This window comes from Staurois parvus, unplaced genomic scaffold (assembly GCF_062004578.1).
Source record: "Staurois parvus isolate SC_StPar_1 unplaced genomic scaffold, SC_StPar_1.0 ptg000586l, whole genome shotgun sequence".
Classification (NCBI taxonomy): Eukaryota; Metazoa; Chordata; class Amphibia; order Anura; family Ranidae; genus Staurois; species Staurois parvus.
The window spans coordinates 1,409,005-1,436,117 of NW_028318382.1; the positions used below are offsets into that span (position 1 = coordinate 1,409,005).

Consider the following 27,113-nt stretch of genomic DNA (forward strand, 5'->3'; position numbering starts at 1 on the left):
CTGCTGTGCCGCTCTGCATTAGCGCAAACGGCGCATGTGCGGGAGCACGCCAAATGGCGTGTACCCGGAACGGAGAGACACTTCTGAAGCCGCCAAACGGCCATTGGCCGGGCGGCTAATGGTTAAACGAACATTGTACAAAAATTGTACGAAATTTTTCATGCTTGTCCCTTCAAATAATTTTGGGCAAAAGCTATGTACTAATGATCAGATTATCATATGATTGCTTTGAAAGCGATATTTTTCTTATGATTTTCTGATTGTGTGTACTAGGCTTAAGTCCCTCCCCTCATGCCAGGGTTCTAGGTGTAATTTTGTACTCTGACCTTCTTTTTTCAGTCCAAATTCAATCACTGAACAAATGAACATTTCTAAAATACACCCCATCTTAAGTAGCGACACCGTCAAACTACTAATTCACTCCCTGGTTATCTCTCACCTTGACTATTGCAACTCCCTCCTCATTGGCCTACACAGACTATCTCCTCTTCAGACTATTATGAATCCTGCTGTCAGACTCATCCACCTAACCAACTGCACGGCATACTCAACTCCTCTCTGCTAAACCCTCCACTAGCTTCTGCTACCAGTGCCATCTCATGGACCCCTGGGCAAAGTAGTGCACTGGGACCCTTACCAGGGAAATGGTGACTTGCTACATGTGCCCTGGCAAAAGGTGAATGTGCCTCATAAATGCCTCTCCTAGCCCATCAATGGCCTGAATACATGTACAGCATGTCTGTGCAGAGTATGGGGGGCAGGAGGGCACAGTACAGGGGAGGTCAGGAGGTTACAGTATAGGATGCAATAATGTATAATACAGATATGGTCTTCTCAAGCAGAGCAGTGCAGGGAAGCTGCTGTCACAGATCTTACTTGATCTGGTGCCTGTCACTGGGCTAAATGTATAATCTGTTATTATACAGTATTTATATAGCGCCAACAGTTCGCTCAGCACTGTACATGGCAATGGGAGACAATACATGAGACAGTACAATAACAATACAATGCGATACACGAGGGCTTTGAGGGCCCTGCTCCTTGGAGCTTACAATCTAGGAGGGAGGAGATAGTGGTACGGGAGGAATAGCTGTGGGGGATGGAGTGGTAGGAAGAGTGGAGGAGATCGGCGATTAGCAGAGGGCGGGGTAGGTTTCCCTGAAGAGGTGGGTTTTCAGGGTGCGCCTAAAGAAGAGGAGAGTAGGTGATAGTCTGATGGATTGGGGTAGGGAGTTCCAGAGGATAGGTGAAACCCTGGAGAAGTCCTGGAGGTGGGCATGGGAGGAGGTGACCAGGGAACTAGAGAGAAGGAGGTCTTGTGAGGAGCGAAGAGTACGTTTTGGGTGGTATTTGGATATCAGGTCGGTGATGTAGTTTGGAGCAGTGTTATGGACAGCTTTGTACGTCAGTGTTAGCATTTTGAATTTGACCCATTGGGCATTCGGAAGCTAGTGGAGGGATTGGCAGAGGGGGGTGGCGGAAACTGAGTGGTTGGCAAGGTGGCTCTCTACCTACTCCCCACAGCATCTCAATACTGCTGCTTGTGTGGTAGAAATGCATACTGCTCTGATCCCCGCCGTCCCTCTTCTCCTTTTCATCCCATGTAATTGGAGCAGTACACATCCTGCCCACACAAGCAGCAGTCTTGGTTGCCAACCTCTTACAGATTATTTTTACTGACAAAACTGAGTGCATATTTTACCAACATTTTAAAATATGATGGAAACTTGTATTAGAGTTAAACTGAGCAATATTTAAAAATCTAAATACTATGTAAATATTACAATAAAATATACAATTCTGTGCTCCCTTCTTCACCACAGTCACTTAATTTCAATTTAATTTCATCATAGACATGATGGTGGGACCCTCCCTCTGAATACCATATATATGTGGTGTCTTATAAACCAAATATACAACTTTATAACATTCAAACAAAAAATTTTAAAAATATAATATTGCAGCATAATTGTGATGGTGACATCCCCTATTGTAAGTGAAGAGTTGTTTTATTTCTTGAGGGGGGTGTAACCATATATATTGCAATTTATTATCTTAAAATCTTTTGAAGGGGTGTCGCCGTCACTAATATATTCACTAATATACTCCAATTTTATATTTTGAAATTTTTGTTTGAAAGTTATAAAGTTGCATATTTGGTTCATAGGACACCACTAGACATGTGCAAAACAAAAAAATTTGTTTCATTTCGATTCGAAATCTAACAAATTTCGTGTAGTTGGATTCGTTAAATTAATTCAGTTGGTTTTTGGGATTTGTTTCGGTAATTCGTATTTGAATTCATTTTGTAAAACATTTAGATCAAATTCAAAAAGTCATTCACATTCGAAATTGGTTCAACAGAATTCAAAACTGATTCAACAAAATTCGGAAAGTTGTTAGAAATCAAAAAGATTTCCACTGAATTCGAAAAAATTCAACTGAATTCGAAAAGTTAAGCTGGCCATACACGTGTAGATTTAAAAAAAAAACAAACTTTGGCTTACCTGCCCCTTGATCCCGCGGTGTGTGTCCCCACCCCGCAGCCCGTTTCACCAGCTGCCCTGTGTTCCCGGCGCCGGCATCTTCAGTGTGGGCACCCGGCTGTGACAGCGCTTCACTGCTCACTGCACATGTGCGAGTAGTGCTGGGCTTTGTGAATGGTCCCGTAGTCTTCTGGGACCTGTCACGTGTCCAGAAGACTACGGGGAGAGAGGGGGGAGGACAACTTCCGCTTCTAATCAGCCAATCACATGGCAGCCGCTCAATGCATTTAGGCATGTAGATGTGGTGAAGACGACTTGCTGAAGTTCAAACTGAGCATCAGAATGGGCAAGAAAGGGAATTTAAGTGACATGGTTGTTGGTGCCAGATGTCTGAGTATTTCAAAAACTGCTGATCTACTGGGATTTTCACGCACAAGATCTCTAGGGTTTCCAGAGAATGGTCCAGTGAGCGGCAGTTTTATGGACAAAAATGCCTTGTTGATGTCAGAGGTCAGAGGAGAATGGGCAGACTGGTTCCAAATGATACCATACCATTTTTGAATGCACAACACATCGAACCTTGAAGCAGATGGACTACAGCAGCAGAAGACCACTCCGGGTGCCACTCCTGTCAGCTAAGAACAGGACTACAGTTCGCACAGGCTCAGCAAAACTGGACAAGAGAAGATTGGAAAAACATTGCCTGGCCTGGTGAGTCTCAGCTTCCTGAGATGGTTTTGCCAAAATTAATTTAAAGCGTTTTTGATTTGTGGTGCTCAGATGCAGTGTAGTTACGCTTTAAGGCATAGTAAGTCACTAATGGGGGAAAATCAGCAGTTAATACTGGTGACTAGCCTTCCTTTTTTGGCAACAGCTTCCAGAAATCAGCAGGTGATGAAAGAGAAAAGGAGAGTATGGAAATAGAATGGCACAGGATGAAGATTAGGCTAGTTATAGAGGAGAAAGAAGGTGATGGGTTCAAATGAAATAGAAGTGAGTTTTGATGGTTCAAGACCCTTTCAGCAAAAGATACATAGATTTGCATGTGATAATATTAAAAATAGAAATATCTACTGACCTGGCACATAAAGCTTGGGATGATACGGTGGAAAGTGCAGCCCTTGTAGCCATATCCGACCTCCCCAGTACATAGCTTCAGAAAGTTCTCTACAGAAGTGAAAATTGATAATGTAATGGAAAACAAATGAAGCAAAAAACAAAGGAGTCCTATAATAGCTGAAAAATATAAAGACGCAGTAAACACAGGGAAGGCAAGATTACTTTAAAGGTTAGTCCACCCAAAGCTCATATCTTAGTTTTGTAGGGTCAATGTTAAAGTAGAACTTTAGGCAAACATATTTTTTTCACTTTGGATAGACTAAGAGAGGGTTATAACCCTTGTTAAGTTTTTCTTTGCGGTCTGTGTCCCCAAGGGGAGATTTCCCTTCACTTCCTGTCCCAAAGCCAAAACAGGTTGTCACCAGGTTCAGCCAAACTAGTGTTCTCATTGGAAGATTTCCCTTCTATCACTGTTCTGGGGACAACCCAATGTTTTCAATTTTCAATGATAAGGGTAAACATGACAAATAGAGCGGTTTAATCTCTCTAATGAGGGCACAGACAGCAATAAAAACTGACAGGTGTTCTAACCCCTCTCCACTCTATCCAAAACTAAAAAAAAGTTTTGCCTTTAGTTATACTTTAAGTCTCCTACTGGCTTCATATGTCACTTGTGGACTCTGAAAGCACGATTGTCCTGCTTCTGCTTTCTCCAGAATGAGCATAGAAGGTTGTTATAGTTAGGAACTTAGGTGCAGAAATCTGCAAAAAGCTGGTTGATGATTCAACCCATTATCATCCATTCAAAACTGAAAATGAGTCTTAAGTGGACTAACCTTTTATTAATACAAAAGAGACCTACAATTTGAATAAGGGTTAGTTCTGAGATGTTAGATGTAACTTCAAAAACTCTCTTTGTAAATAATGGCATCAGCATGCTCTTTATATATGCCACGCTGTATATCATCGTATTGGTGGGTAATTAGATTGTTTAATGTTGTATGAATCCTGCAGTTTTCTGCACTTGACTGTGTTAGTCACACACAAAGAGAAATGTATTCATATCACCGTGACCTAAATAAGTGCCCTACCTGCAGTCTTGGGCACTACATCAAACCGGAGCTAAGAAAGGATAGGAGCAGAGGTCAGCCAGGTGCACTACATTGCTCACATAAAGATCTACACTTTTGCTGCTACTGCAGCTGCTGCCCATCTCAGCAAAGTCATCAAAAAATCACAGTGTTAAAATGCTTCCACTTAGGCAAATAGAAAATAAAAAAGCAAGAAAGCAATGTATATGGGTCTATTTATGAACAATTTGGCCATAGGCCATAGCTATTCATCCTGCAAAACTGCATGTACATTTGTTCTGTGTGAACTAACCAGCTGTTGTGAGAATGGGGAAAAAATCAAACGTCTTTAAGCTGTTTTTTTTTTCTACTGGTTGAATGTTTATCAAATATTATAGTCAGTAGTGCAGATAGGTTCATGCATAATAGACTAAATTGGGGGAAATACTGCATTGTGGCCATGAGACGGAGCTGATGATCATAGGAAATAAATACATCTTAGTAAGAAGAGATGGAGTTACAATTTTAGCTCTGGAAGGAATCAGAAAATAAATGGACATCCTGTAGTAGCAATGGTTACAATTTTTGCTTATTCCCTCCAGAATTCCCTAGAATGATTAAACTGAATCATCTACTAAGATGTACTGTATATATATTTCCTATGATCCACAACTCCATTCAGTAGCCATAATGTGGTATTTTCCTTATTCACTCTATGGTTGTTATGAATAAACCAATCTTTGCCACTGCACATAATATTTGAAGAACATTCAACCAGCAGAGAAAAGCCTTAGAACATTCAATTTTGCAGCATTCTCAAAACAGCTGGGTAGTTTGCAAAGAACAAATGTAGCTGCAGTTTCGATAGACAATTACCTATGCAAATTTTTATAAATAAACCCCAGAGTGTCTTTGTATATCATTTCGTATGTTTAAAAAAAAAAAAGAATACTATATAAAAAAAATTAATTATATATATATATATATATATATATATATATATATATATATATATAAAATTTTCTGCTTTTAAACATGTAAATTTAAAAAAACTACTAGTTCTTTTATTCACGTACGAATTGACTCTGTCATAGGGAAACAACTGGCATAAAATGTAGGCACTTTAAGATGCCTACAAGGACCTTTATGGTCAGATATCAGGCCATGCTGACAGGCAAGACTTCACGATGGTGCTAAAACAAGTCCTTCCCTTCCTGCCTTCTATTTATTTATTTCAGGTACTTATATAGCACCGTCAATTTACTCAGTGCTTTACATATATATATTGTACAGTCATATCAGTCCCTAACCCTCAAGGGGCGTACAATATAAGTTCCCGAACTTACATTCATACATACACATACCTCACTAGTGACAATTTAGACAGGAGCCAATTAACCTACCAGCTGGTTGGGATTCAAGCCAACGACCCTAGTACTGGCAGGCGGAAGTGCTAACCATTTAGCCACTGCTCTGCCTTCTGCACATTCATATTGGTTCTAGGGAATAGGTGTCAAACTGGCAGCCCTCCAGCTGTTGCCAAACTACAAGGAAGTTGGAAATGCAAGATGGACAGTTACAAGCATGACTACCAAAAGTAGAGGCATGATGGGACTTGTAGTTTAACAACAGCTGGAGGGCCGCCAGTTTGACAGCCCTATAGGGCTACTTTGCTTCTTTTTCTTATTTCCTTCCTTTTATTTATTGTGACATGTCAATAGGAATGTGGAGAGGGCGAGAGGAAGTAGCACACTTAAACACTAGCTGGAAGTGTCTTGAGCTTAGAACGTTAGAACAAACTACCACTCAGCCATAACAGCAGAGTTTTGGGACAGCAGCCATTTTGTTGTTTTTGTCCATGACAGAGCCCATTAAATGTAGGTTCTTTATGCTGCTGCAAGTACCATTGTAAGTTTTCAAATTGTTCCCTGTATGCTTGTGAAGGTCCATAGAGGCTGATCACAGGTCCTCTGCTTCCCACTTTAGTTCTGACAATTGACAGCTGAATGACAGGTGAATTGACTTATTTCCAAGCTGAAAGGGGGTTTAATCCCGAGATAAGCTGACCACATGTTACTATGTTATTGTACAATCCCCTTTAGATCTACCAACAAGCATTTAGTTAAAGGACCTGCCTGATTGTATACAAATTGATTGGATAGTTTAGGTCCAGGGGCGGACTGACAACTCATGGGGCCCCTGGGCAATAGGGGATCATGGGGCCCCTGTGTCCTTGCCTAAACTCAAAAAAGCCTATAAAAAAGGTACCAGGGGCATCTCATGGGGCCCCCTACTGACCCCGGGCCCTCGGGCAGTGCCTAAGTTTCCAAATGGTCAGTCCGCCCCTGTTTAGGTCCTTATATAACATAGTTTTGGTAGATCCTAAGTTGATTGTATGGTCAGATTGTAATGTGTATGGTACGCCTTAGAGTGAGTCATTGTCCTTGTACATCCTGGACCTAGGTTCCAAGGGATCCATAGGGACACAGGGACTGATCTGACGACTAGAACATATATTTGCAGTCATCTCAAGTTAGCTGCACTTTGGCAGCCTTTTTTTTTTTCTTTTTAGGCCAGTCCACAATTACTTTAAGGCACATAATTATGTAATTATTCCAGGTCAGTAAAGCCAATGGGGTAGCATAACAGCCAGGCATCCATTTTTTTTAGGGGACCAGCAATGGTAGATAGCATATTTCTCTCAAGTTAAAGTATAAGTTTACCTTTTGTAACATGTTACACCCATATGCAGGGTGTAACATGTAACATGTTATGCACCCCCTGGAGTCCCTGTTTTGACAGCTAGATCTTCTCCCCCTGCTTGCTGTCACAAACTAAAAAAAAATGTGGCCATGCAGGTCATTCAATCACAGCGTTCTGTGAATGGGAAAACTATAGCCGACACCCTTTGCAGCTGGTGGCTTTTAGTTCTCAATGACAAACCAGAACGCTGCTGATCACTCTAGGTAATTTGTCATGTTTCACATGACTGTCATATGCCTTTAAGTGTAATTTTTATTTTGTCTCTGCTCCTCCCTTTCCTTTGGTTTAGTTCATGCTGTATAGATAGCCCACCCTTTTGTTCATTTTCCCAGTAATGCACCTCAGCTTCAAGCCTCATGTCTTATGGAGTAGATCACATTATGATCTTTTGACCTATCCGATGTTCATTGTTGTAAGATTCTCTCAGTTTATGGAATAAACTTCACCAGATCTACAAGGTGTCATCTGCCTTTTTTATTCAAATAAGATTGGAGTTATCGCTATCTCATCACAACTGTAAGATACAGAGATCACACTTTCAATGCTTAGATTGGAAAGATAGAACATAATTCATTGAGCTTCCTGTCAGAGTGTAACTGCCTGCCTGATTGAGGTACAGGCAGACAGATACACTGACAGTCTGCAGGTCCATGGGATGTTATAATGAAATAAGGCCAAAGTGGTTAAAAGTGCTGCAGGAACAGAAAAATACTTGTTGATCCTTTCAGAAATTCAGGGAGCGTATACTTTCTTGTAGTGAGCTGCCACTGATACACTGAAAAGTAGTGTTATCTTTCCTGCTGGACTACAGAACATATGCTCCTTAACCCCTAGATGCCGACCGCACACAAATATGCGGCCTCTCAGCGTCATATTTGCGTACCATTTGAAAATACATATGTGCTGGGAGAGCGCAAGCCCTGCGCTCTCCCAGCACATATCTCCGTCACTCGCGGAAAGGTCCCAATCTTCCCTTGGAATCAGGACCTTTTCCGATCATGTGACCTCCGTGACAGCGAATCACGGCGGTCACATGACCTAAAACCCTGCCCCGCCTCCCAGCTTCTGAAACCTCTTAAAGGGCCAGGAGGCACCAGCGCAAAGGGGTTAAGGAGAGGAGGAGGTTTTCTGTAATCCAGTATGGAAGAACTTGGCAAGGATGACAACACTGCTGGGGATTTTGGTAGAGCTGAGGCAGTGTTGTCAGATACACTAACTACAGGAGGTCACAAGGGTTTTTGACAGAATCAACAGTTTTTTCTTTGTACTTACAGCATTTTTAAATATAAAGAACACAACAGAATGTGCTTTTATTGCAGATATGTCTTGAATATGTTATTTTATCCAGACATATAATTTGAAATAACATGCAGTATGCGTGTAGACACAGCACAGAGAAATTACACAGAGACATCCACAATTAAAAAATTGCAAGTAGCAGAGCCAGCAGCAAGTATTTCAGTATTAGGAACAAGAAAGTGCTACAATTCCTAACAAAGTATCAGCAGGCTGATTTTTCTCAGACATGCTTTGAACATTGTTGAATGAATGGCTTATTTAGGTAGGAAATGTCATTGCAGTTACAGCACAGTTATAAATCTGAGAATGTGAATCTGAGACGGGATATCACTCAGTCATCTTCATGCTCTGTTAATACGTCTTCTTCTGTGTGCATGTTTATCTTCATCTCAGAATTCACTTGCTCTTGCTTCTGTTATAACCAAAATCAGCACTGCAAGGGATTCCTCCAAGTCTTAGAAAGTTATAGTTTAGAAATATGAAAAAGTACAGGCATACCTCTGTTTATGAATTTAATTCATTTTGCGGGACTTTTCGTATTGCGAAAAATTCGTAAACCGACACGTGGTTTCCCATAGGAATGCATTGAAAACCAATTAATCCATTACAGAGGTCAGAAAAAAGTTAAAAAAAAAGTCTTTTATCTGTTCAAAACTCTTTATGAAGTGCACTTTAAAGGCATAAATACTGTACAGGGACATGATTAAAAATTAATTCGTAAATACATTGAAAACCAATCAATTCGTTGCGGAGGTCAGAAAAAAGTAAAAAAAAGTCTTATCTGTTCAAAACTCTTTATAAAGTGCATTTTAAAGACATAGTAATATATAGGGACATGATTAAAAAAAAAAATTGTAAATGCATTGAAAACCAATTAATCCGTTCGTATTGCAAAAAAAATGTGTATACCGAGCCATTATTTTCAATGGATTTTCATTCGTAAACCAAAAATTACGTTAACCAAGGTGTTCGTAAACCGAGGTATGCCTGTAAATAAAATATTCTAGTATCAGCATTTGAAACCGGGACATGCGCAGTTGCTTCAGGGGACATCTACATGGGAGACACATCTTGCCGCTACACCGGGGTCACCCCGTATAGTTTGCATGCTGACGATCCCCGCAGGATCTTCGGCATGCAACCTATACGGGGTGACACCGGACCCACTCCAAGAAAAGGTAAGTTGTAAAGAAAGCCAACAATCCTCGCAGGATGGATCCGATCCATCCTGCGGGGATCGTTGGCTTGCTTTACAACTTACCTTTTCGTGGAGCGGGTCCGGTGTCACCCCGTGCGGTCAGTGTCACCCGGTGCCGACTGCACCCCCTGCACCTGCCTCGGGACGCCACTGGTCTCTGGTGATATTATTTACTTGGATATGACACTTGATGATAACATGATAGACAGGACGTACCGCAGGGTCTTCAAAAAGTTTCCGCACTTTTATGCATAGTATATACAGGTGCATATCAATAAATTAGAATATCATCAGAAAGTTATTTCAGTAATTCAATTCAAAGAGTGAAACTCATATGTTGCATAGATTCATTACACACAGAGTGATTTATTTCAAACATTTCTTTCTTTTAATTTTGATGATTATGGCTTACAGCTAGTGCAAACCCAAAATTCAGTATCTCAGAAAATTGGAATATTGTGAAATATTTTAATATTGTAGACTCATGGGGGTTTATTTACTAAAGCTGGAGAGTCCAAAATCAGACTCCCTTCTGCATAGAAACCAATCAGCTTCCAGGTTTCATTGCCAAAGCTTCATTGAACAAGCTGAGGTTAGAAGCTGATTGGTTTCTATGCAGAAGGGAGTCTGATTTTGGATTCTCCAGCTTTAGTAAATAAACCCCATGGTGTCACACTCTGATTAGTTAATTAGCTCAAAACACTGGTAAAGGTTTCCAGAGCCTTTAAATGGTCTCTCAGTCTGGTTCAGTAGGATACACAATCATGGGGAAGACTGCTGACTTGACAGTTGTCCAGAAGACAGTCATTGACACCCTCCACAAGGAGGGTAAGTCACAAATGGTCATTGCTAAAGAAGCTGGATGTTCACAGAGTGCTGTATCCAAGCATATTAATAGAACGATGAGTGGAAGAAAAAGTGTGGTAGAAAAAGGTGCACAAGCAAAAGGGATAACCACAGCCTTGAGAGGATTGTGAAGCAAAAGCCATTCAAACATTTGGGGGAGAGTCACAAGGAGTGGACTACGGCTGGTGTCAGTGCTTCAAGAGCTTCCACGCACAGACATATCCAGGGCATGGGCTACATCTGTCGCATTTCCTGTGTCAAGCCACTCCTGAGCCAGAGACAACATCAGAAGTGTCTTATCTGGGCTAAGGAGAAAAAGGACTGGACTGCTGCTCAGTGGTCCAAAGTCCTCTTTTCAGATGAAAGTAAAATCAAGGTCCCAGAGTCTGGAGGAAGAGTGGAGAGGCACAGAATCCAATTTTCATGAGGTCCAGTGTGAAGTTTCCACAGTCAGTGATCATTTGGGGAGCCATGTCATCTGCTGGTGTTGGTCCACTGTGTTTTATCAAGTCCAAAGTCAGCGTAGTCCTCTACCAGGAAATTCTACAGCAATTCATACTCCCCTCTGCTGACCAGCTTTATGGAGATGCTGATTTCATTATCCACTAGGACTTGGCACTTGCCCACACTGCCAAAAGTAACAATACCTGGTTTAATGATCATGATATCATTGTGCTTGATTGGCCAGCAAACTCACCTGACTTAAACCCCATAAAGAATCTGTGGGTTTTTGTCAAGAGGAAGATGAGAGACACCAGACCCAACAATACAGACGAGCTGAAGGCCACTATCAAAGAGATCTGGGCTTCCACAGCAACTCAGCAGTGCCACAGGCTGAGCCCTGACCAAGTATTGAGTGCATACTATACTGTACATGGACATGTTTTTCAGGTTTAATGATCATGATATAATTGTGCTAGATTGGCCAGCAAACTTGCCTGACTTAAACCCCATAAAGAATCTGTGGGTTTTTGTCAAGAGGAAGATGAGGGACACCAGACCCAGCAATGCAGATGAGCTGAAGGCCGCTATCAAAGCAATCTGGGCTTCCACAACACCTCTGCAGTGCCACAGGCTGAGCCTTGACCAAGTATTGAGTGCATACTATACTGTACATGGACATACTTTTCAGGTTTAATGATCATGATATAATTGTGCTAGATTGGCCAGCAAACTTGCCTGACTTAAACCCCATAAAGAATCTGTGGGTTTTTGTCAAGAGGAAGATGAGGGACACCAGACCCAACAATGCAGATGAGCTGAAGGCCACTATCAAAGCAATCTGGGCTTCCACAACACCTCTGCAGTGCCACAGGCTGAGCCTTGACCAAGTATTGAGTGCATACTATACTGTACATATACATACTTTTCAGTAAGCCAACAGTTCTGTATTGAAAATCCTTTTTTTTATTGGTCTTATGTAATATTCTAATTTTATGAGTTACTGAATTTTGGGTTTTCACTAGCTATAAGCCATAATCATCAAAATTAAAATAAATAAATGCTTGAAATATATCACTCTGTGTGTAATGAATCTATATAATATATGAGTTTCACTTTTTGAATTGAATTTTTGAAATAAATTAACTTTTTGTTTATCAAACCTGATAAAGGAGCTAATTGGTGCTCCAAAACACGTCACCTAGGGTACGGATCCTCCCTCCCCTGACTCCACTTCCGGTCGTGCGGTCCACGATGGTCCTTGACGTCACTTCCGCTTCCGCTTCTCAGGACAATTTCGGAAGTTGGTGCCTTCTGTGAAGTGTGAAAGTCTGGATTGCCCTCTGGCTGTGTCTGGTCCCCCATGCTGCCATAGATATATAAACTTAGGAGCTGCTGTGATCCCTAATGTCGGAGTTATCTATGTCACACAATGCTCTTTACTTCTGGTATCATGTGAGTGCAATACTTATGGTTTATTAAAATTGCTTTTAATACTGCACTTAGTGGCGCCCCCTTGTGTTACTCTTTCTTTTTACAGGGATATATTTCAGTCTCTTAGTGGAGCTGCCTACTGTGTGCTTTTTACTGATTATTGATTATGGACTTCCAAAATGATATGGACTATATGGACTTATAATTGTTTGCGCCACTGCTAGTTTTAATTAATTTTCTGTATTGTTTTTGCACTTGAGGTTTGCACCATATGATTTGTATATATTGTTACATGTGTGTGAACATGCGAGCACGCTCACCAATAGCAGTGGCACCAAACAGGCTATTTAAAGCTGAGCCCTACTAGACCTTAGTGCACAAAACTCTTCAGCAGTTTACCCTTGATTTGTTATCCTGCAACCTCATTCTTTTTTTACGCCTCTTACTGAGACGGCTTGTCCTTTTAGCCCTGGTTCACACTGTATCGACTTTGAAATCGTGCAATTTCACTTGAAGTCGCATGATTTCAAAGTTGGATGGCAGTGCGACTTGGGGTGCAACTTGCTAGACATCTGTGCGACTTCATGCACAGATGTCTACGCAAATCATGCACCAAATCGGCGAAAGTAGTGCGGGAACTACTTTTCTAAGTCGATTACATTAGAACAGTTCCATTGCTGACCATTGCATGTGATTTTTCATGCAGTCAAATCACATGACAATTCGCAGTATTGGGAACCAGGGCTTACCTGTCTGCTCAAATCTACTCTTTCATCAGTTCTGGCTTACGATTCTGCCTGCTGTCCTGTTACCTTGTTGACCGCAAGTTGCTGACCTAACCAGTCCCTGTTACTAGTTTTGTATCCCCTCCTCTCCTGACTCTGGCTTGTTTTTTCTGCCTCATCTCATTCAATGACCCACACTAGCCTGATACTCCAGTCTGCTTGGAAATGCCATTCTCGAGTTCCAGTGCCAGTTTTATTATTTATTTATTTCAGCTACTAATATAGCGCTGACAATTAATACAGCACTTTACATACAGTGTGTGTATATATATATATATATATATATATATACACTGTATGTATATGGGTGCAATATATATATATATTCTACATTTACATCAGTCCTTACCCTAAAGGGGTTTACAATCTAAGGTCTCTAACTCACATTCATTCATACACATACTAGGGCCAATTTGGACGGGAGCCAATTAACCTACCAGCATGTCTTTAGAGTATGGGAGGAAACCAGAGTGCCCGGAGGAAACCCACACAGGCACATAGATTATGTGCAAACTCTTTAATTACAGTATTGGCATTTGTGCCACTTCTTTAACCCTATGTTCTGTTTCCTCCAACTCAGGGGTGTTTGGACTGGAGCAGAAAGAGAGGCCATTCCTGCCATCTCAAGCTCCACATGCAGGTAGGTGACAGTAAACCTGCACTTTTCTTGATGCTCTATAGCAGGGGTCTCCAAACTTTCAAAACAAAGGGCCAGTTTACTGCCCTCCAAACTTTAGGGGGGCAAGACTATGGCCAGTGGGAGTAGATAATACCATGGCATTGATGGGAGTAAGCCATGCCATAGGCTTCATGGTCAGTGGGAGTAAAAAAATGTACATATTTGGTGTCAATGGGAGGAATTGTGCCCCATCGTTAATGTCAGTGGGAGGAATAGTGCCCCATGGTCGGTGTTAGTGGGAGGGATAGTGCCCCATTGTTGGTGTCAGTGGGAGGGATAGTGCCCTATCATAGGTGTCAGTGGGAGGAATAGTGCCCCATCCTCAGTATCAGTGGGAGGAATAGTGCCCCATCGTCAGTGTCAGGAATAGCGAACCATCATGGGTGTCAGTGAAAGGAATAGTGCCACATCGTGGGTGTCAGTGGGAGGAATAGTGCCCTGTCTTTGGTGTCAGTGGAAGGAATAGTGCCCCAAGGGCCAGATAAAGGTAAGCAAAGGGCCACATTCAGCCCATGGGCTGCAATTTGGAGACCCCTACTCTATATAATTCAGGCTTTCAAATTTAATCACACCATACCAAAATGAACAGTGCTAAATGCAATGAGCTGGGAATCTTGACTGAGTGGCAATAAATTAATGAATATTATTTATTTATTTATTTCAGGTACTTATATAGCGCCGTCAATTTACACAGCGCTTTACATATATATTGCATAATATAATTTCTTTTATTTTACCTCTTGAGATAAATATCATTTTCAGAAGGAGGCAAGGAGGTAGCTCATTTTTTTCATGTGTCCTGTAAAAATCACTTTAGCTTGCATTGCAATAGCTACAGTAAGAGTGTTCGTTCACTGACAATACACTATTCTTTCCTTTTAATGAATCACTTCTATATATCCTATATGCTTATTAGTCGGAGGAGAACGTGTTGCTCCTACAGCATGCAGTATGTAAGAAAAGCTGGATATATACTCGGTAATGAATTAATTGTGTCTTACTTTGCTAGAATTGGTGTTGCTGTCCTATATTTTGCACCCACGCACTGCGATGACATCATCAGCCATCTTCCCTGGGGTGACAGACATCGCAGTGTGCCCAACTGCTGCAGAAAAATAACGAGAACAGCTGAGGTACCGCAGATATACATTTCATTCAGAGACTCCATACCTCTGACACAGATCTTGTTAAGCTATATAAAACTGCATGCACTGTAAAATTGACACAGCTGTACAGAGGAGCTGCATTTAACACTGTAAATGCTGCCACATTAATCCAGCATCAGTAATGAGTTCCTGACCGGCATGCCAACAGTGGAGGGAGCGGCTCCAGTAAGGCTGGTTGAGGATTAATCAGATTTGGGAAGTAATTCCTTTGTCCCTCTTTATAATCAAGTGACATCTGTTCCTATATTGTGACGTGCCACCATCCCATAGCAATCTTTAGTATACAACGTCATCATATCCCCCTGGTGCCCCAGCAGTATGCTACCTATATGTGTTTATTAAATTACATTCTGAGTCTGATTTTTAAAACCCGGATGGTAGGAGAGTCTTGTGCGAAGTGCAGATAATCTATAGTAATCCATGTACAGTCTTTGTGTTTGTTCTGAGCATTGTAACTGACTGAAATGGGAAATGCGATTGATTGCTATGGGGTATTGCTTTTTGCACTATTTAATTAAAGATGAAGTATAATCTGCTTATAGTTTGCCTTCCCTGATCCCCCCCCATCCCAACGACATTTTTGTATTTCAATGGTTTTTATATTTATAACAATTAACACAGAAGCAACAAATCACGCTCATGCAGGGGCTATCAATTGCACATAGAGGAACTAGAAATTAGAGAAATCAGTGCTCTAACACCAACAGGGCAAAAGATACGCCCACGCAGGGGCCATCAATGGCACTTAAATAACAAAACATAAATATAACACTGATAATAACTCAGACTATAGGCACCTAGCCACTGCGACACCAAAGAAAACAGAGAAAAAAAGGGGGGGAAGGAAGGAGGAGTACAAAAGAAAAAAGGATAGCCAAACCAAGAGCAGGGATCCAAGAACGCCAAAGCCGAACAACATCACATCCCCAGGCTAGCCGGGGTTGAGCATGGGAAAGGTATATTGCAACCACGGCTCCCATATTTTCAAGAATTTACATTGGGAGTTGTTGCAGATACTCAACATCTGTCCCGCACCCCCAGAAGAGGGACAAACGGGCTCTTCCAGGCCTGAGAAATTGTTCTAGAGGCCCACAAAAACAAATAGGAAGCCAACTTCTGCTGGTGAGCCAAGAGGCCCGGTATGGGACAATGAAGCAAAGCATACCGAAAATCCTGTCGTATAGAAAGATGGAACAAGGTGAAAAGGAGGCCAAACACACGAGACCAAAAACGAAGCAGCCTCGGGCATGACCACCAGATATGCCATCCACATTTTTAAATATAACTTTTCCATTTTCATTATATGTCTAATATTAAATTCTGTGACAGCGTCTCTGTGTCTTTATGCAATGCAGGCAGATCAAGGCTAGTTTAAAGGTCCAGCAGGGTGCTGTACATAGGTTCTTGAAAACAAAAGTGCCGTACTTCAGTACCCCTATCCAGAGCACTCCATCCTGATACAAGCAGTAAGCTGGCTCTTGGAAGGAAATATATCAAATATCTTGTTGGATGGGTGTCAGTCTGGAGGAGTGAGCATTATTAGGCGGGCTGTATTTGCATGCTGAATTGATGCTAGTTAACACCCACATGTGATGCTCATCCTTCACAGTTGAGAGACTTGAAACCTAATGAATTAAAGTGATCGGCCAGGAACAGTCAGGGTTTAAATGCACACTCTGAGATGCTGACATTACAGGACTATCGGTGATCTAAGTGTCAAGAGGAGAACAGAAAACACATGTTGCTCACTAGCTCATTCCAAGTTTAATGTGACAAACAGAAATGGATCACATTGTACAGATAATTACTTTCTCTTAGTGGCAGCACAGACCACATGGAAAAAGTGTATCAATTTGTGTTAGAGTTTTACCATTACTAACATAGAGGATATTAAATAGAGAAAGTGAATGTCAGTACAAACACAGAACTGAACAAAAATGGCATAAACAAAGTGTAATGAACCTGCATCAAGAGGATAACAGAAAACACATAATGACCACTTGCTCATTCCTGATGAGCTTGTTGGTTGCTAGTCTCCTAAAGTCATACTACAAATCATTAGAGTTCCTTCTAGCTGCAGCCTAGTAATAGTATTACAGTGTGCAGTAATATCAGAGTAAGCAATTTCAGTACAGAAGAGGAGTCTGTAAAACTGCACCATACTAAAAGTAAGGCTTCATGTGCAAATAAGAAAATGAGACATGGAATTTAATTGCTATAACACATTCGCTTTTTTAAATAAAGCAAACATGTCTAAAAGTGCCTGAAAGAGCTACTGTATGTTGCCTATAGTGGCCAAACCAGCATCTTCTGATCATTTTGTTGGCACTGTAAAGGCTATGCTAGTGTCCCAAAGAACAATAGGCGTCATCAAGGCAGTGCAAGGGGAAGCCTGGCTTTGAAGAAGAGTATAAGAACGACACAAATTGGATTGTTTAAAGTGGAATTTCACTCTCTTAGTCAACAATGACTATTTGTAATCCTTATGCTGCTAGCATTAGTAAATAGATAGGAAAGTATATTATATTTACTTATTTTAAACTTTTTTTTTTTACATTTCTTCAGTTACTTCCTGGTTTCCATGCCTTGGCATGTGATGTCATAAATCCTAGGAGTCTTCAGGAGGGTTTTTCTTAGCTAAGCACACCCTCCTGCCTGAATGCCTGAGCTAAGGGCAGATGGACTCCAGTAAGTAAATCCTACATTAATCATCTGCCCTTACTTAAGATGGCCATGGTCAGAAATGCTAGGGAGGAATTTTTCAAAGTGATTTCTCAGAAAAATAAAGCATGGAGACATGGATGGATGGGTGAGTTTGCCTTGAATAATAAAAATGAAATAAATAGCATTTTTATTTGTGGTGCTCTGATGCAGTGTCCTTCTGCTTTAATTGCTAAGTGCATTGGTGAGGTGCAATAACAGGGCTGAGTCTCAAGATGGTGATATAGGCAAGGGCACATTGGCTGCACATGATGTGATACATGGTATAATATGGCAAGTAGTGGGCAGAATTACAAAAGAGCATGCTCTGAGGACAATGGTGACAGGCACTGATTGATAGCCAAATATGATTTTGTGCCCAGGAGCCCTAAGAAGATAGATAGGGAGGTTAATCAGTTTCTGTGGAAAATACCGTTAGTACATCTTTTCTATAGTCTTATACACAAGGCCTATACCTTTTTGAATTTGTATTGAGTGTTGAGATTGTATTTATATTGAGTGTATGTGATCTGTCAGTAACAGTGTATTCCACATCATAATGATATATATATATATATATATATAAAGACACAGAGTACAGACACATAGCTCTAGATACTGGGAGGGATGCAATACCTATGCTAATGCTAGATGAAACAAAAGGGGATAAGCAATCTGTCCCCAGGAGCTTACAATTTATTAGTAAAGTGTAACTGATACAAGACGTGAAGGTATCATAACAGCCCATCCTGTCATCTCTTTGATCCTTTGTAGAGAGGGTATTTCCATTATTTCAAGGATTAGGAGGCCTCTGGGGGTTCCCTGATGAAGGTTAGCTGAGATGACAGGATAAAATCTATTTTTTTCCTTGTATTAAAGGCATTAATGTGCTGGGCATTTTCTGCATTGCAGATTTGGGATTGAGCTTGCGAGGCTTTGACTTTATACCAGGTCCTACTGCTATTAATCAATGCACCAGTCAGAGAAGCTATTAATAGGAGTCTCAGTGTTCAGTTATGTGTTACTTCAGCGCTACTGCAATTTACACAGCTTCTCTCTATAGGACTGTTTTCTATAGATCATGAGTTCTTTTTCAGATGGCTCTTTTTCTAATCCTCAGTCATGTTGGTTCATGTTGGACATAAGTACGTGTGATTTGTAATGTGATACTGAATGTGTCACGTAGTGTGTATTCAAACATAGGGATATAGAATAGTGCTGGATCCTTTGGTTTGGGTGCAGGTATTTATTGGCAAAGGACTGCTAGCTTTGCTCATCAACACCAGTTTACGTACATTCCTCATCTTCCAGCAGCATCTGCTCTCCTTCCCTTACTCTCCTGCTGCTCTGTTCAGCCACTGGGAAGGAGGAGAGGAGGTCCTCTATGAGCTTCAAGTTGCAATTTGGATATTACACTGGACTGAAAACTCTCTACCTGCCCATACATACCTGCCATCATTGGCAAGGAAAAGGAGTCAATTATATACTCTCCTTTGCCACAAAATACCTGGTGTTTCTCTTCACTTCCGGCAGATAAACGGAGCACCAGGAGAGTGAAGGATATGAGAGAGAGAGACAAGTGATACTGGGCAAAGCACAGGTTTATTTAAAGAAATAAACTGCCTGTACAGATAAGGGGTGTCTGTAGATAAAAATAAGCTGTGCAGCTTTGATTAACCACCTTCCGCCTGCCATATAGTACAACGACGGGCGCAAGGTGGTTCTCTCGTTCTGATAGGACATCATATGACTTCCTTCCATTCTCACTGCGCATGCGCGGCTTACGGAGCGCGCAGCGCGGCGATCGCCGGTGCGCTGTTTCCCTCGGACACAGTGGATCATGGAAAGAGCCGAAGATGTCGGCTCGGTCATGTGATCAGCTGTGTCCAATCACAGCTGATCACATGTAAACATGGAAATGCCGCTTATCGGCATTTCTCTCCTCTCAAGCTGTCACGCTGACAGTTCGAGAGGTGAGGAGAGGCGGTAATCGGCTTTCTGCAGAGGGGACATGTACGCTGATCATCAGGGCACTGATGATCAGTGTGCCCTGATGATCAGTGTGGCCCCAGAAGTGCCACCTGTCAGTGTCCGTCAGTGCCAGCAGTCAGTGCTCATCAGTGCCACGTGCCAGTGCCCATCAGTGCCACATCAATGCCACATATCATTGCATACCAGTGCACATCAATGCCACATATCAGTGTCCATCTGAGCTGCCTTTCAATGTCACCCATCAGTGCCAGTCAGTGCCACCTATCAATGCCAATCAGTGCCACCTATCAGTGCCAGTCAGTGCTGCCTAACAGTGCCAGTCAGTGCTGCCTAACAGTGCCAGTCAGTGCCGCCTATCAGTGCCAGTCAGTGCTGCCTATCAGTGCCATATATCAGTGTCATGTATCAGTGCTGCCTTTCAGTGCCCATCAGTGATACCTGTCAATGCCCATCAGTGCAACCTACCAGTGCCTCCTCATCAGTGCCCATCAGAGCCACCTATCAGTGTCCATCAGTGCAGCCTATCAGTGCCCATCACTGCAGCCTTATTAGCGCACATCAGTGAAGGAGAAAATTCACTTATTTACAAAATTGTATAACAAAACTAAGAAAAATGGGTTTTTTTCAAAATTTTCAGTGGTTTTTGGTTTAAGAAAAAAGAAAAACCCCAGAGGTGATTAAATACCACCAAAAGAAAGCTCTATCTGTCTCAAAAAAATGGTAAAAATTTCCTTATGGGTACAGTGTTGCATGACCGCGCAATTGTCATTCAAAGTGTGACAACGCTGGAAATTGGCTTGGGCCGGAAGGGGGTATAAGTGCCCTGTAGGCTAGTGGTTAAAGTTGAATAATACCCTTGCTATAGGTGCAGGAAATTTATGTACCTCATGAAGCCTGGCTGAAAAACTCCCAGGATGTTGCTATGAGAGGCCCAGCTATTACTGTTCACCCTTCACCTTCATGCTGTTGCATCAGGTGAGAGAAAGAAGGCAAACTGTAATAGCTGGGCCTTTCTTAGCAACATCAAGGGAGTTTTCCAGTCTGGCTTCATGAGGTACGTAAATGGCCTACACCTATAGCAAGGGAATTATTCAATTTTGGTCAAAGCTGCACAGCTTGTCTCATCTACGGATCTGCTTTATCTGCATAGGCAGTTTTTTGGTAAAGGTGAACTATATCTTTAAAGTCGGGGGGGAGAGGTTATTAGGTGATACTTTGGACAGCCATTGGTGTAATTTACATAAAAATGGTATATTACCTACAGTTTATTTTAGGTACTTATATAGCGCCACAGTCACACCAGTCCCTAACCCTCTAGGGGTGTACAATCTAACTTACATTCTAACTTACATTCATATGTATACATACCAGGGACAATTTAGACTGGATCCTACTAACCGACCAGCATGTCTTTGGAGTGTGGGAGGAAACTCAAGTACCCGGAGGAAGCCCACGCAGGCACAGGGAGAACATGCAAACTCCAGGCAGGTGGTGCCTTGTTTGGGATTTGAATCAATGACCCTAGTACTGCCAGGCTGAAGTGCTAACCATTTAACCAGTGTGCTGCTCCCACAGGTAAGGATTTTGAGCCTGTGTGTGATACTTTTGCTGTACATTGACATAAGTCTGTGCATTTCACGTGTGATTATGTATAGGAAATGTGTGGTAAAACACCCAAACAGAAAATAGAGTACAAAATAATACATCGTTCCTTGCCAAGGAAAACCTTTCTTGTATGATTAAACCCTTATAGAAAACATATAGTATATTCCACATCTAAAAAAAATCTAAAAAAGCCAGACCAGTTCTGGAAAAGCATTCTCTGAATGGATGAAACTAAGATTAATCTGTACCAGAATGATGGGAAGAAAAAAGTGTGGAGAAGGCTTGGAACAGCCCATGATCCAAAGCACACAACGTCATCTGTAAAACATGGTGGAGGCAGTGTGATGGCATGGGCATGCATGGCTTCCAGTGGCACTGGGTCATTGATGTTTACTAATGATGTGACAGAAGCAGCCGGATTAATTTTGCAGTGTTTAGAGATATACTGTCAGCCCAGTTCAGCCAAACGCAGTAGATTGGATGGCGCTTTACAGTACAGATGGACAATGATCCAAAACAAACTGCAAAAGCAACCCAGGAGCTTTTGAAGGAAAAGAAGTGGAATATTCTGCAATGGCCGAGTCAATCACCTGATCACAACCCAATTGAGCATGCAGTTCACTTGCTGAAGGCAAAACTAAAGGCATAAAGACCCACAAACAAAGAACGACCAAAGAGAGCTGCAGTTAGAGCCTAGCAAAACATCAGAAAGGAGGAAACCCAGTCTTTGGTAATGTCCATGGGTTCCAGACTTCAGGCAGTCATTGCCAGTAAAGGATCCTCAGAAAAATATTAAAAATTAACATTTTATTTATGATTATATTCATTTGTCCAATTACATTTGAGCCCCTGAAAATGGAGGGACTGTTTATAAAAATGGTTGCAGTTCCTAAAATATGTACTTGATATTTATGTTCAACCCCTTGAATTAAAGCTGAAAGTCTGCACTTCAAATCCATTTGGATTGTTTCGTTTTAATTTATTCTGCTGGCATACAGAGCCAAAAGTATGAAAATTGTGTCTGTGTCCAAATATATGTGGACCTAACATGCATTATTATCTCAGTGTATACATTAAAGTGCACCTGTGCCTATACAATGGACATTAAAGGATTTACATACTCTTAATAAGCAGTAATAATTCTCAGAGATCAAATCAATGACTCCAAAGTTTATCAAGATTTGAGTGCAATTTTATGTAATAGGTAAAAGGTAAGATCTCAGTGCTGCTTTTGTGAATTTTAAAGATAAATTTCTCCACAATACGTAACGCTACAGAGGGGAATGAAGGCTTGTTTAAAGCCCAACTCTGGGAAAGGTAAAAATAATCCCTTACAGTGGGGCTATGTCTGCACTGCAAGGGTTACCTACTTGTTCTCTGCTTCCCTGGTAAATTTTGCTCCTCCACACTCTGGCAGTGGACTGTCCTTCTGCATCATTATATTCAGTGTAGGACTATCGACCTTTTATGATGTCAGGACCCTAGACCACTGTAGCATAGGAGAAAAGACACTGTGGGGAGAGGTCTAGTAGCATGGGGGATTGGGTAATTAGATATTCTTTTCTGTGTCCCCTAGACCTAAACAAGCAATTAACCCTTGCAGTATGGGCCCAGCCCCACCGCAATGGTACATTTTGATGCTTCCTGGAGTTGGGCATTAAGAGCTCATTCACACAGGGCCAGATAGTTGTACATAGTGAAAAGTGAGCATCTGTGAGTGACAGGTGTTTGTCTACTGCTGCCTGTTAAAATCAATAACAGAATGCAGCTGTACACTGGGAACTGCACATCTACACTTTAACTTGCATACAGGGATGGATGTGTGCCCCTGGACACCCCTTTTAACCACAGCTATTTGTGTACATTGTACCCCCAGTGACATATGTATTTAAAGAGGGCCTTCACTTTAAACCCAATCTCCTCTTGCCCTGCCTCCTCCCCCCTCAATCACTTCCTATTGGACATAGATTTTTTTTTTTTTTTTTTTAAAGCTCTATTGTGCCTAAACAAGATTAACAGCCTTGATTGGTTGACACTGCTGATCCTCTCTCTTCCAGTAGGATTCCGTCTATGCAGGGAATAACAAGCTGACATAAAGACAAATTCTGGTACTTTCACAAGTTGCATTCAAAAGTACATTTGTTGATTTTCTAATCAACACATAACTGCACTATTTTTCCATAGCAAGACAGATTTAATGCCTTATAGTGTATCCTGTGGCAGGTGTTGAAGTTATTTGTGTTCACAATTAAATAACTGGTAAAAAAAACTATATACTTCCAATGTTTCCATATACTGAAAGGTACATGGTTGCATGTAGCCAATATTAATGCCAAATGAAACTGGGTATTTGCAGGGCCGTCTTTAATATTGATTGGCCCCCAAGCAAACATTTTTTTGGGCCCCGACCTCCCCCATTTAATTTTGCTCTCCCCCTGCTTTGAGACATACCATAAATAGCAACTAGACTCAAAATCAGTTTACTGCAGCAGATCAGTCAGCAATTGGTTACCTGAGGTTACAGAATATCATTACCACTCACTGACTGGTTGCTAGAGGTTACTGCACAATCTTACCACTCACTGATTGCTAGAGGCTACTGCACATCATTACTGCTAATTGATTGGTTGCTAGAAGTTACTGCACATCCTCACCACTCACTGATTGGTTGCTAAAGATTACTGAACACCCTTACAACTCACTGATGGTTGCTAGAGGTTACTGCACATCACTACCACTTACTGATTGGTTGCTAGTGGTTACTGCACATCATTACCACTCACTGATTGGATGCTAGAGGTTACTGCACATAATCACCACTCACTGATTGGATGCTAGCGGCTACTGCACATCATTTCCACTCACTGATTGGTTCCTAGAGGTTACTGCACATCATCACCACTCACTGCTTGGTTGCTAGTGGTTAACATGGCAATCTTTCTGTGGAGGGGCCCCTTGACTGAGTGCAGCACTCTCCCTATGGAGGGGCCCCTGGACTGGAGGTGGCAATCTCTTAATGAAGGTGCCCCTGGACTGAAGGTTGCAATCTCTTTATGGATGCCCTACATAGAGAGGCTGCTACCTCCATTCCAGTGGCCCCTCCATTGGGAGACTGCCACCTCTGGTTTAGGGACCGGGGGCCCCTCCATAGAGAGACTACTATCTCTAGTCCAGGGGCCCCTCCATAGAAAGACAGCTACCTCTAGTCCAGGGCCCCTCCTATTGTAGGGTGACATTAGAATGAAAAGCCCCTGGGATAGTGAATCAGTGCAGAGTGCAGGAACACTGCAGTGTAGGGGTTAAGGTGCCCACCCAGCATGTGTCCTGTATGTGGTCTCACCTGAGTTGACTCTGTCAGGTTTGTTACTGTGGGCACAGGGCGGTATGGGGCACTTGCTGTGTGGCAATGGGATCGGTCTGGCACTGTCACAGTAGAGCCTCGGAGGGGGGGGGCACAGGGGCAGATGGCCCCAGACTCCCTGCAGGAGCCTCCACAGCAGCAGAAGCTCCCCCCAGTGGAATTGAAGTTGTGCGGGGAGCGGAAGAGGACAGATTACTCCATCCTGACAGGGCTGCAGCCGGGACTAGAGGACGTGAATGTGGCTGACTTCTCTATCCGTGGCCAGTGCCAGCAAACCTTGAAAAGCGCAGGTTTAAGGGACAGCTGCTTTGGGCCCCACAATAATGACTGAGCCCAGGGAAGCTGCCCAATTTGCCCCGTGTTAAGGACGGCCCTGGGTATTTGGCACCATTCTTTAAATTTACAGTTTTCTTCATTGCTGTTTCCAGCTGCATAGCTAATCACTTTTTCTTCACTATCATTACTTTACTTATTATTATCAGTGCTTCTGCTGCTTTACCAACATTTTTATCTCTCCATTAAAAGTCTAACTAGCTGACTGCTTCATGTCATAATATTGTAGAATTATTTTAGACATAACTACTCATCTGTAAAAAAAATTGCATCTGTTCTTATGTCTCACCTAAACATTTCCTATAGATTGTGTTTGTAAGATTTTGCATACAGAAATCTTCAAAATACATCTTATTGTTTGTGATAATATGTAATTTCTTAAATTGTCTGATTTCCATACATTGTGACACTATAAAAATCATTAGAAATGTGCAAGCAAAGAGTAAAAATGATAAATATATCTATATACGTTGTGTACAGAGACCTGGAGCAAATCTGAAATGGGCCACCAACTATCTCACACATGATCTTAGAAATCTGGTTCCCCTCAAAATCAGGTTTAGCTTTATAATTTAAAAGGATAGTACAACATTTAAGAAAAAAAACAATATGTGATATTCATACTTGTTACCGGAATGAATACATTTCCATAATCTACATAATAGAAAAAGAGATAACATAATTAAAGAAGGGTGATTAATAGAATAAGGCAGCATTCTTCATGTACTTTGATCACACTGGTAAATTAGACAAGTAACAGTTTTTCTTGGACCCCACAATCTCATGAGACCAATTACAACTGCTTCCGCTTTTTTATTTGGTTTACAGGTGCTTTTAGACATTACATTTTTTGGCAGTCAGATGACAATTCTATGTCAATAGAGTAGCCTCACGACTGTTCTCAAGGAGATAAACTTTTTATTTCCCCAAGGTAAGCCTGTGTCAAGACTGTCTGCAGAAAGTGAAGCTGTGCCCTTTAGAGGTGAAGCTTGCACAGAAGGCATCATGAGATGATTAGTGCTGTGTGTCCAATCGTTTTGTGATGTCTATGACCAGTTATATGTCCTAGGTATTTTAAATTGAGACCACCAAAGTCAATTATATGACACTCACTATTAAGAAAAAAAAAATTCAAATCAACAGTGAACATCACTTTTTTCATCAGACTGTACCTCCATCACTATGCGGCCAAGGGGAATCCCATCTGCTGTTATGTCAAAGAACACCCTTTTGTTTTCCATGATGAAGGTGGTCACGTCGCAGAAGCCTCTGAGATGCTGCACAGGGAGCTTTGTGTTCACTGCCTTATATACTTAGCTTACCAGTAGTGTGTCAGTCTCACACAATAGCAGATAATACCTCCCTCCTCTTTCCTGTAACAATGAACCTAAGAATATTTGATACTAGCTTAGGATATTTCCTCACTAATCCTGTCAGATATAATGTGGGTAGCACCAAATGCTGTGTGATTAGGGAGGGTGAGCAGGGGCAGAGAAGACAAAGCTATTTTGGTAACGTTAGAACCATCTGATGACTAAACTTGTATTATTTTGGCACATGCCCCCGAAGTGTCCACCTCTTACTGGGACATTCCCGGTTCTGAACCAAATCCATTGTCACTATCATATCTTTGTCTGACACTTTGATGGGGATTTTTATTTTAAAAAATGTACTGCCAGCACTTAAAATCTGCTTTGCCCCCCTAGTCATGCAAAATGATTTAATACTATGTGAAGTTTTTGGCTATGCAGAAAATGACATGTATTCAGATAACTGCCAAGGTATTTGTCTGTCTCTATATATAAATCAGGTGTCTCATTGTGGACAGCGTTCTTTCTAAAGTGAAAATAATAGTTGTGTCAAGTTTTTTTTTTTTAAGTTTATGTTTTGAAATTA

The 27,113-nt window shown here is 41.6% G+C and overlaps 1 protein-coding gene across 1 annotated transcript in view; it reads right to left on the reverse strand.

Annotated features, from left to right (window-relative positions):
• The window catches only part of LOC149450013 (peptidyl-prolyl cis-trans isomerase-like), a 38,653-nt gene extending 12,119 nt beyond the window's left edge, over positions 1-26,534 (reverse strand). The window contains exons 1-3 of the mRNA XM_089692438.1: positions 26,390-26,534; positions 4,637-4,667; positions 3,565-3,653 (exon numbers count right to left, since the gene is read on the reverse strand). Coding sequence (XP_089548564.1) covers positions 3,565-3,653; positions 4,637-4,667; positions 26,390-26,458 — 189 coding nt within the window. The 5' untranslated portion in view covers positions 26,459-26,534. The remainder of the gene's footprint in view (positions 1-3,564; positions 3,654-4,636; positions 4,668-26,389) is intronic.
• Between the last annotated feature and the right edge of the window lie 579 nt (positions 26,535-27,113).